Source organism: Choloepus didactylus, chromosome 4, assembly GCF_015220235.1.
Source record: "Choloepus didactylus isolate mChoDid1 chromosome 4, mChoDid1.pri, whole genome shotgun sequence".
Lineage (NCBI taxonomy): Eukaryota > Metazoa > Chordata > Mammalia > Pilosa > Megalonychidae > Choloepus > Choloepus didactylus.
In genome coordinates, this window is record NC_051310.1 from 122,686,250 (window position 1) to 122,698,599 (window position 12,350).

General features: G+C 35.3%; 1 protein-coding gene across 2 annotated transcripts in view; it reads right to left on the reverse strand.

Moving 5' to 3' along the window:
• TCF12 (transcription factor 12) overlaps nt 1–12,350 on the reverse strand; it is a 500,835-nt gene that overhangs the window by 252,355 nt on the left and 236,130 nt on the right. For both annotated transcript variants that reach the window (XM_037833866.1, XM_037833867.1), the window contains exon 5: nt 7,330–7,432. In XM_037833866.1, the coding sequence (XP_037689794.1) occupies nt 7,330–7,432 (103 nt within the window). The remainder of the gene's footprint in view (nt 1–7,329; nt 7,433–12,350) is intronic.

The following is a 12,350-nucleotide window of genomic DNA, read 5'->3' on the forward strand; positions in this document are numbered from 1 at the left end:
GAGAAACGTGATCTCAGGCGGAGGAAATGTGACATTTGCTGAAAAATCTTACTCTCAAATATCATACTTGAAGACAAGAACAAAAGGAAAACAACTCACCTAATAAATTACTTACCATTCTGTATAGAGGCAATGAAGCCCAGGAAATATTAGAACTAATTCACCACCACCACAACTACCAATTATCATGCCTGGATATTAAAAAACAAACAAAAACAAACTCGGGTACTTTCCACAGAATATGATATATATGATTTACTAAATCTTTCAACAAATTGACAGGGTTGCTACTTAACAAAAAAGAGTTTCTGTTAAGTTGTCTAGAGCAAGGATGGCAAACTACAAGCTGGTGGACCAAATAGCCAACTGTCTCTCTTACAGCCTGTAGCTAAGAATGGTTTTTATATTTTTAAATGATTATATAGGTACCTACCTAATATCCTTAATTTTTCCTCCTTGCCTGCAAACCCTAAACTATTTACTATGGCTTTTTACAAAAAAAGTTGCTGACCCCTGATCTTGGGGACCAGTGTGGGAAAGTATGCAGGAGAAATAAATAAAATTAAATTGATTTAATTTGTTGTCAAGTGGCCTTGGACTCCAATCCTGTTTTAATTATGACTCCCTAGAAATTTCATACAACCTGAGGAGTCTGACAACCCTCCAGAGGCATTCTTAAGTGAAAAACAAGTACGTAATACAAGAATGATTGTGAAACCACCACACCACACCACACCACACATATGGTAACAGCCAAGAAACATTTTTCAAGACCAAAGAATTATTTAAAATTTCAGCAATATATATGACATGTATGTGACATATATATATTTATACACATATATATATGTGCACACACAAATCTATCCAAGACAGAAAGTCCTAGAAGATGGGTAGAATGGTAAGTTATAGTCTTCACAGAAAACTAAAATCCCAAACGACGACAAAAAAACGAGACTGGAAATCATAGAAAATGTGAGCTTTAAAAAACAAAAGCTGCATTTTGTAAGAAAAAAATAAGCTGAGCTGTTAAGGAGATTACAAATATAGTGGGCTGATATTCCAACTAAGCACCCATGTTTTGAAGGCTTCATCTAAAATGTGAAGCTTAGGAAACAACAGCAATGTAGTTGAATACCTATGCAACTGAAAGTTCAGAATGTAGCAAATCCCTTCACACCTTCAAACAATAACATTTGTAGAATTTAAACCCATACAGGATATGGTTTCAAACTTTAACAAAGTTTCACTTTTATTTGGTGGCTAATTGAAATTTGCATAAATATCATGATGATCAACCAAGCTAGTACTATCTTTTTACTTTGAAAGACATTCCAGAGTTTTCAGGGTATGGGGACTCCAGCCTTTATGACAACCATACATTTCTAAACACTCCAATTTGAGAACTGAGTCATATGACCTCTCTTGTCCGTTCCAGTTCAAATTCTCTATGAGAATTTTAATATTTAAGTTAAAAAGAAAACACACACACAGAAAATCTGTATTAAATGAAAAAGGTATCGTCGTCATAACTTTATGTAGTGTTTCTGAAATATCACCAAAGAGAAAGCATGATCTGATAATTCTGCTCTAGCACTTTTCCTAATCAAAATAGCATCCCAAATTCTCAATGGTGTGCCATGGTGTGGTTCTGAGATTATATACATCTAGCAAAACTGTAAAACTTTAAAATTTTCCTTAAAAACAATCTTTCTTTTGTTCTCTAGTAAACAAGCAGCTCTAGTTCCTATCATCCATACCCCTACAGGCAGAACTCAGAATATTCTCATTCAGAGTTCTTGTTCACTTGGCTATAATTAGGCATAAACAATGTGAACATTCAAGGAAGACTGTGTATCAGATTTATGCCACCGGCCCACTATAAAACTTTAAGGTTCAACTTACCATACAAAAGCATGTACCAACAAGCAAGTGATGATGGAAAATGGGTTGGTAATAAAGATGATCATCCTTATTGAGTCCCTAGAGTTATCAGTTTGCAAGGTTTCATGGAAGCCAGTATTATGACCTCTAGGTTATTGCAAGTCTTAAGCAATAGCAAGAGGAAATAAAGATGTAAGAGCTGTAATGTAAAAAAAGGGGAGCAAATGAATGAATGATTGAACAGGAGAGGTTAAAAAAAGCAGTGAGGTAGAAAGGGAGCTGAGAGCTAAGCTAGAAACAAGAGGGTTGAGCCCACTGTTTCCTACTAACCAGTCATCTCATTTTTCTTGCTTTGGTTTCTTCGAGTATAACCAGGTCTCTTTCACTCATGTTGCTCTCAGTGCCAATATTTTGTGTTTTAAGTAGCTGAAGATCAGATAATGCAGATCAATGAACACAGATCTCAAATCCTTTCACGAGGCTTTGGAGTTAATAAAACACTGGAGAAAGTATAAAGATCTCACTCTTATGAAATACTGTCAAATCAGATACTAAGCCATACTGTTTCTCCTAACCACAATTACAATCATTTTTCATTATCTCATCTTGTGAAGGAATTTCATGTACATCAAAGTTAGACATCTTTTGAGGGCAAAGTCCTACTGTACTTTAATATTCTGAAAATGGTGATTCTGCATTTTTGTAACTCTAAGAGACTTGAATTAATCACATTATAATGCAGTAAGTATTAAGTGTAAAAAAGAGTTTCCTTTGAGAGTTGGTTGTTTGAAACACTGAATATATAGGGGAAAATGCATTCTTGGGTTTAAATTTCCGAACAAGCTCACAGAAAATTATTTAACCCACAATGAAACTGAAGTAAGACTTAGTAGATGCTGCCAGAAGGACCCTTTAAACCTTGAGGTAGGGAGGAAGGGTAGGGCTGAACAAAGAGATTCTAGCAGCAACAGAAGGACAGCTGGCTTGTTTTTAAGTCAAATACTTAGAAGCAGAGGTTTAACAATAATGTACTTGGACAACCCACCCAAGCTTTCAATAAGCTAGAGCCTAAAATGAGTTATAAGAACATATACAGCAATACTTTCTGGAGAGTTTTCATTAATTATTATTTTTTTCTATCTTAAAACAACCTACAAGTATTCCACGGAATAACCTAGTGTTGTTTCATGGAAAACTAGTTCTCCAGAGCTCAATGATTTCTTCTACAAAAAAGGTTCTGTGGGTCATATGAATCTGGGAAACGTTTGGTTGAACAAAGTTAAACCATTTGTGCTTTTTAACTGGATAAATTTTAAGACTGTAATATCCTGAAGTGCTATCTGAATCTCTAAAAGGGGGCACACAATGCATTCCAAAGTTATTTCATATGGAGCCTTTTCTTCACAGTTGTCTCTGTGGATCAGGGTTTCCAAAACTATAGTTTAGGAAAGTGCTGAGCCAGTGAAAACCCAGGAACATTACAAAGAGAGAACAAGTACCTTACATCCATGTAGGATGTACTATGAAAAGAATATTTGCCTGGGAATCAGGAGGCATGGATTCTACATTCAGTTTTGCTATTTACTGGCTCTGTGACCTCAGGAAAAAAAAAATCACTTAACTTTTCTGTGTCTTTATTTTGTCATTTGCAAAATAGCAATTATAATTCTAGTTGAAGTCCTTTATAGGATTCAATAAAAGATATTAGATATATGAGCTTATGGAACTATAAAATTCTAAAGGTGTAGAAGACCTTTGAGACCACCCAGCATTACCCCATTAGAAAGAGGAAGGTGATTTTCAAGATCTGGAATACAATCTAGGTCTCTTAACTCTCAGCCCTGAAGTTTTTTCCTATACCACTACATGTGGTGTTCCCTCTTTAAAAGAGAGAAAAGAGAAAACATCAATAAACCATCTCTAGAAGCAAAATCAGTTCTCAGAAAGGAGCACAAGTAAAAAGGAAATTCACGGTATCGTCATGTCTTAAGTCTCTCATTTATAACACACAGACATACACACACATATGGATATGTATATACGCACACACACACACATACATATATCCTAAAATAAGTATGCTGCGATAAATATGGAGAGGTATAAGAGTTGTTAAAAACTCATTTCTGTGTTCAGTTAACAAACTGATATCACCATCACCAAAAACTAATCAACAACGTGTAAAGGAAAGAAAATTTTACAGAAATCAATGAAGGGCCAAAGGTCAAAAAATAGACCAAAGCTAGAAGGGGCTAGAAATAGATACGGCTATTTGGTGATACTACTGTAATTCACTGATATGGTCAAAGCTTTGCAATTTTATTATAATAGAGGACAGAACTGTTTGATGCTAATTACTTAGTGATGTTCCAAAAGGATGTACTTATTTCATTTGAAACATAAGAAAAGCCCTCTTTTCCATACTGACAAATCAACAGGATAATTCTGGAATTCATTAAAAAGAAACACTGATTCAACATAATAGCTTTACATCCTGTGTAAAACACTTCAAAATATCTAAATGAATACAGAAAAGCATCTTTCTGTGGCAAATTGTTCATTATTGAATCATTATCAATCCTTGTTAGACAAAATTTCTCATTTTTGCAACGCACAAGATCATTAAAGTGTTCGAGAGTTCCATCATGGGAGACAGTGGCACTTTATAATCCACTATCTCTTTAGGCAAATGTGCTATGGATGAACATAATACACAAAACAACATTCCCTAGACATATGATCATCCCCCCCCCCCCGCTGCTTAATGGTGTTTTTATATGTTGACAGAAATGATGAAATATGTTACTGCTTTCCTATTAGTTTTAACTGTTTCTGAGCACTCATCTTTCATAGCACCAGTCTCAAGTACTACCTGTTGTGGTGATTAGGTATTAGCAGTTCCAAATGCTTCTAATTACTGCCATACATGTCTCAACCAGGCTTTAACAATTTTAAGCTTTCAGCCTGAAACTCCCTTAAATTATCAAACAGTTAGTAAAGTGACTCTATCCATTGTAACTCTACTGAGTGCTATAAACCCACATATACTCCGGCATCTAACAGTTCAATTACATGAGCTCACATCAAGCTGTTGTGGAACTGCTCTACAATTTAAGAGACATTCATCTCCAAAGGCAAGCTACTGTCATGCAGATTATTTAGACTATGTTTTTAGATTGAGGTACCTCATTTCATCATTTTTACTGAAAACAGAAGGAAGTATATATATACAGGCATTGACAACAACCAGTAAATTCCTTTTGAACATATCTGCCTAAACTTTTCAGGATTGTTTTTCTTTCCCTTATATGTAAATAAACACTTTTAGATTAGGAAGTTAAAACTTAAAATGAAAACATATGAACTATGTAGATGTACCTGATTAATTTTACAATGTAGTTCTAATGAATGCAGATTTTTTCCATTTGAACATTAAAGAGATCAACCCATTTTTAAAATTCAAGAGTTATTTTATTTCAAGTTTTTTTTAGATGCTGACTTTATACACAGAGTATGGATGACTATGAAAAATATTCTAATAATCTAAACCGAAGAAACCAATAAACACATGCTCATAATTGCTCCAACTGAGAAAATGTTACCTCAAACTGAATTACAGAAATATTTTTAGTCAACAGCTGCTCAGAGCAAGTGACTGACATGCATACCTCTTAGAATACATAGTTCCCACACTTATCCCCCACAATTTTAACAGTCACCTTGGCTCAAAACTGTGTTAATGATCCAATTCCACTGGGCTTGATAGTCATCTCTGTGAGCTAAGAATAAAGGTAAGAACATAAATGGAAAAAGGGCAATTTTTTGTTTTTACATAATTCAGGGTTATAGTCTCAATGAAGAAGGCTTAGTTCAATACGAAATTACAAGAACACTGAATATAACTTGCCCGACCACACTTACTATAAATTAAATGCTACTTGGGGAAAAGGTATACTGCAAAAGGCAATTATCTGTAGTGTCAAATCTATTTTACTTTTAATGGTAAGCTAAATAGAAATATTGTTAATTAAATAAGAAAGTTTTCGCTGACTAAAGGCACAAATAATTATTTTGTCCTAAATTTAATTCTGATGTTTACTTGGGATGATAATATTTAAAACCATGGTTTTCATTTGCATTTCTGTGGAAATAAATTGTGGTTTTAAAAGCAGTTTTACTGCTGGCTAGATTATTAAATCTTGTATCATACATACTCAATGATTCTGGATTTAAACTGTTAACTGCATTAGGTAAAATCCACACTAAAATATCAGACTCCATCTCTTCAATACTTTATAGAGGTTAGGGGAAATAGACTAAAACTGTGCAAAGCAGTAACATTTATAAAGAAATTGCAGACCACCAGGATTCTGGATTTGAGTAATCCACGTAGATTAGAATGGCTGTATCTTAAAAGGACAATTCTAAGATCCCAATATAGGTTACATCCATAAGAAATAGAATAAATAATGAAATCAATGTCAATTATATAAACCTTCCATATTTACATGACGCCAATGATAACCAGTAAGACAAAATAAATAAAGATTTTGTCTCTCACTTTTTTGCTCTAATAATGTGTTCAGCCCTAGCATAAACAAGGAAAACAATGTCATAAAACAGAGATTCTTTTAAATCATGTTTTACAAAAAGGTAAAATAATCAGTAAAAAACAAAGAGTGGCAACCAAACTGAAAAAAACCTTGGGTTTCTCACTTTGGATTGATCAACTATAAATTTTCATATGAGAGAGAGAGGAGGAGGACTGGAAAAAGGGAGGGAGGGGTACGTGCAGATGTATATGTTTGTTTTACAGCCATGGAGGGAGATCTAGAGAAAAGCTAATCTTAAACATTTTGTCAAATATAAAAATCAAGTACAGGTTGTAAGTAGGTCATAGCTTTCAAAGTGCAAGGTGCTCACTTTTGCAGAAGAGAAATTTAAAAATCTCCAATATGAATTCAAATGCTTAAAACAAATGCTGCAGCATCTAAATGTACTACTAAGTTTTAACCAAACAGTGCTAAAAGAAATATTGTCCAACATAAATCAAATTTACCTAAAATCACTGCTTTGTCTTATTTGTAATACTACATACATATATCTGTTAAGACAAATAGTGACTCATAAATATCTCTGAAACAACACTTCTCTGCCCCAGAAAGCTGAAATCACATAAATGCTTGGGGTCACCTACTGCCAAGCTGTCAGTGAAAACACTGCTGATTCCTTTTTGGTACCAATGACAAGAACGCTCCAAGCGATGGCCCCACATTTCTGGATGCTTGCTCCTCAAGCTGAGTTGAACAAAGAAAGCCTCAGGTGCTACTAGGCATGCAGGAACTTTCTTCCAGATACTTAATATATCCTTCCTGGACAAGGAGATGAAAACTGTTTCTGACCAGAGATCTTGAGAAGACTACAAGCACAGAATTACCTACTTACCCATCAGATTTGAGTTCACGAAAGGTGTTGGGGACAAGCCTTCATGGGCCCCTAATCGACTGTCATTCAAGTGATCACTGTAATGAGGGCTGTCTGTAAAACCCTAGGGGAAAAAAAAAAAGACCAGAGTATTAAAGAGACTATTTTAGCAGTTCTGCTAAATGAGTATAATGACACTTATCTAAGTAATGTGCAGACTTATAAATGATCATTCCTTACCAAGTTCCTTATTCATTATTTGAAAAACTAAAAGGCAGAAATCCTTTTATTCCTTTTAAGGTTTTAAAATCAAAAGACTTTTTCCTATTGACCATAAAGAAAAGTGAGTTTCTGAAAACAATCACCAATAATGAACATCAATGTTTTCAAAGTATCAGGGCTTCTGAGGTAAGAAAGGGCTGGAAAATTCTATAAACAATTACCAAAATTAACCCTAACATCTCTTTACATCCAAAAGGAAAGTTTATGTGGATCATTTTTTTTTCAAGGATAAAGAAAACATATTTTTAAGGCTTAGTAAGTGAGGAAAATGCTTATCTCCATCCTCCTATTCCTCCTCTGACCCATGCAGCCCCTACAAATAAAAGATTAAAGGGAATTAGAAGTTGTACTTAAGATACCAAAAACCATCCACAATCAATACACTAGAAAAGAATCCTTTCCTAAATGACAAATATTTAACAAAAAGGTCTATACTCCTTGTAATGCTAGTATAACAAGATAGACTTCTACAGAAACCAAGTCACATAAAAATGAAACCAAAATACCATGAAAACAATAAAACTAACACTATTTCACAATAGCTGTTATTTAAATTTTTCTTTTTATAGATTAAAACATGTTTCTTTTACACCAGAGGTAAAGATACATGATAAAGACTGGGACTGTATAACGTGGCAAAAACTGGAGTGGCCAATGACTGTTACTAAATATACAAATATAAAAATGTTTTTGCATGTGGGAAAGCAAATGAATGTCAACCATGTAGAAATTTGAAAAACGGATGGTATTCAGGAAAAAACATAATCAAAGCAAACTGGAGTCTATGGTCAACAGTAACATTGTAATATACCTCCATTAAATGTAACAAAGGCAATATGCCAATGCTAAATGTATATGAGACGGGGATATAGGGGAGTAATATGGGATTCTTGGTAGTGGTGTTATTTGCTGTCCTTAGTAGAATATTGTATTGTATGACGTTATTTTTCTTTTTATCATTTTTTCTTATTGCTAAAAAAAAAAAACAAAACAATTTTTCTTGTAGTAATCAGTATGTTCAAGTGCTGATTGTGGTGATAAATGTACAACTTTATGATGATACCATGAACAACTGATTGTACACTGTGGATAAATGTATGGTATGTGAATATAACTCTATAAAATTGTAGGAAACTATATATATAGGAGGAAAAGTGTTGGAGAAAACATGGTGAGAGGGATGATGCCTCACCAATATGGACTAACTACAATGTGTAAACTCAGAATTGAATCTTAGAACATAGCCTAACGTGGACACAATAATTGTAATAGTCCCTAGATTGTAAGCTCTTACAGCAGTTAACTCTATTCCTGAATTGTAAGGCCTATCTCTAAACTTTGAGATGCTGATCCCCTAGCGTATAACCTGATTGGTCTCTGGAACAATGCATATCTCTGAGACACCTGACACTCAGAGCTAGAGCTCGGCAGATATGAATGTCACTATTAGTGCATACAGCCACTGTCAAAACAAAAAAAAAAAAGAGCCCAGACTTCAATTAGTGATATGAATGAAGCAGGTCTGGTTAAGACCAGGGCAAGCCAGGCCAAAGGGTAAAGGTTGAAACTGATTGTGTTTTAAAACTTCAACTTTCATATGAGACCAAGGGAATAGATATCTATTTGGTACAGGATCTAAATTTTCTAAACGGTACAACTCTACAGTCGATCTGTTCAAACACCACAATTGTGTGGAACTTTGAATAGGAAGTGAGATACGGTAGGTTAGTATAGGCTGGAGTGAAATAGTGACACATCCTAGAGTAATTTGGGCAGATAATGAAAAATATATTTACAGCCTCCCCCTCCCCAGCCCCGAGGATCTGGGGGAAGGTGCAGATGTCTTGGACATCCTCACCTGGACTGGTGTTGATGTTGTCACAAACATTGGGACTGGCGGTTTGATGTGCTGAGCCCTCGAGCATGGGACTTGCCCTTATGAAGCTCATTACCACAAAGGAGAGTCTAAAGTTGTATGCAATGGTGCCTAAGAGTCTCCCCCTGAGTACCTCTTTGTTGCTCAGATGTGGCCCTCTCTCTCTCTAACTGAGCCATCTCAACAGGTGAACTCGCTGCCCTCCCCCCTACGTGGGACCCGACTCCCAGGGGTGTAAATCTCCCTGGCAACGCAGAGTATGACTCCCGGGGATGAATGTGGACCCGGCATCGTGGGACTGAGAGTATCTTCTTGACCAAAAGGGGGATGCAAAATGAGACGAAATAGTTTCAGTGGCTGAGAGATTCCAAATGGAGTCGAGAGGTCACTCTGGTGGACATTCTTATGCACTATATAGATAACACCTCTTCGGCTTTAATGTATTGGAATAGCTAGAAGTAAATACCTGAAACTACCAAACTCCAACCCAGCAGTCTGGACTCCTGAAGACAATTATATAATAATGTAGATTACAAGGGGTGACAGTGTGATTGGGAAGACCTTGTGGATCACACCTCCTTTATCTAGTGTATGGATGAGTGGAGGAATGGGGATAAAAACTAAAGGACAAATGGGGTGGGGTGGGGGGATGATTTGGGTGTTCTTTTTTCACTTTTATGTTTTATTCGTGTTCTGGTTCTTTCTGATGTAAGGAAAATGTTCAGAGATAGATTGTGGTGATGAACACATAACTATGTTATCATACTGTGGACAGTGGATTGTATATCATGGATGATTGTATGGTGTGTGAATGTATTTCAATAAAACAATTTAATTAAAAAAAAAAAACATGTTTCTTTTAAAAGCAAAGGAGGAAAAAAAGATACCAAAGTTAACAAATAAAATTAATGTTACCAGAGTTAACAAAAGCCCTGTGTATACAAAACTATTCTGGTTCTCAAACTCTTACACATACTAAGTACTGCATCAACTCCAAAACCATACTATTTTCTGGACAAGGCTTTGAATCCTAGTTAATTAAAATTACAGGTGATACCCAGTTCTCAACCAATTAACAACCATCATAGTAAAGACCAGACAAACCTTCAGCAAGAGGCCCAAACAAGAACAAAAACTGCTTAGGCTCACAGAAACCAGAAACCACCCAGAATCCCCTGGGACTATAAATCAATCAGCAAACATTTATCACTGCCCAGACTGCAGGTTACCATTCAAGAAGACATTAATGGGGCTGAAACCGGCCTCAGTATCTATACAGTCATGCTGTCAGTACAACCAAAGGGCTAGGAACTGAGGGCTACATAACTGTCAAATCAGTACAATTGCTTACAGATGCATGTCACAACTCCTTCTGCTGTTCTGTTTGAAAGCGTATCTTCTGGGAATGCTAACTCCCAAATGGATTTTGTTTCATTTTTATCTACTCTAGAATCACTGATACACAAGTGATAGACATTCAAAAAGAATTTGGGTGACAATTACAACTTGGTTATGACCACAAGGGTGTCCTCTGGTAACCACACCATAGTCCTGTCTGTCATAGCCACATGCAATAGAAGCTGTCCAAAAAAAACAGAATGGCTCCTAGCTAAGGTCATTCCATGGAGCTTACTTTTGTTACTTAAAAATAAAAAAAAAACACACCCAAAGTGTTTCTAAGCAACATACAACACTATTTCGTACAATCGGTGTTTCTCTTTGCCACCCCCTCCCACTGCCATTCATAGACACACAATCAAAACAAGGCATGGAAACCTATAAAAACACTTAGTGAAATTTTATTTATCATAAAACCATAGTATTATTCTAGAAAAATGTCAATAGAAATGTGTTTACAGGCTAGCCCTCTTGTTCACATTTCGTTTGAATGCTAAAGGATACTGAAATAAAAATTTTTGTTCTTAGTTCTGAATGAAGTACAATAAAAAGAACTTTACTTCATGGCTATAAAAATAAAACATTGGATTTTTAAAAAACTATTACCTAAAACATCAGTATACAAATATATCTAAAGAGGTTTAGAGTATCATCAAATGACTGTACACAGTTTATAAGCTTTATGGATTAAACGCAGCAGTTTAGAATGACAGTCTAACTTTTCCCTGTTCCAGACTGCTTTAGGGATATCTACCTCTAAGTGCTCATTAATGTGTACTCAGAGAAAAACAATAATTATTTTACTATGAACCACACAAAAATAATGGAAAATACTGTGCCTTAGTCAACATTTTGTGACCCATGTAGAGCAAGGCACAGTGTAAAACTTACCATAAGTTTATTTCCAATCATACAATCTGGGATGGTATATTGGATCAGAGAGTAGGAATCCTCAAACAATTCATAAATTGTATACATATAGCAACTATCCACATATCAATATCTCATGTAAGATAAAAGTTAAATAGAACTTCAAAGGTTCATCTTAGTGCACATAATACTTGTTCAAAAGTCACTGTTTGAAAGATAATAAAGGGAAAGTTCTTCATCCACAGATGCAAAAAGAAACGTTTCAAATCTAATATGTACCAAACCTCACCCAAAAGACTAGGACTGGCTACTGCTGAGATTATCTGTGTCACTGCTTCGACATACTAGCAATGATACCACTACAGAATATAACTTTTGGTGAACGACGAATAACTCACAAAAAATTATATAAGATCACCACAAGTTCTACAAAGTACACGAATACCTAGCAGCATGTTAATGTGTTATCTAGCTGCAAGATACCACGAACACTGCTTCACAAACTTCAACGTCCATATCAATTAATTATAGATGTTGTTAAAATGCAGATTCAGATTCATATGGTAGGGAGTGGAGACTGAGATTCTGTATTTTTAACAAACTCCCAGGTGATGCT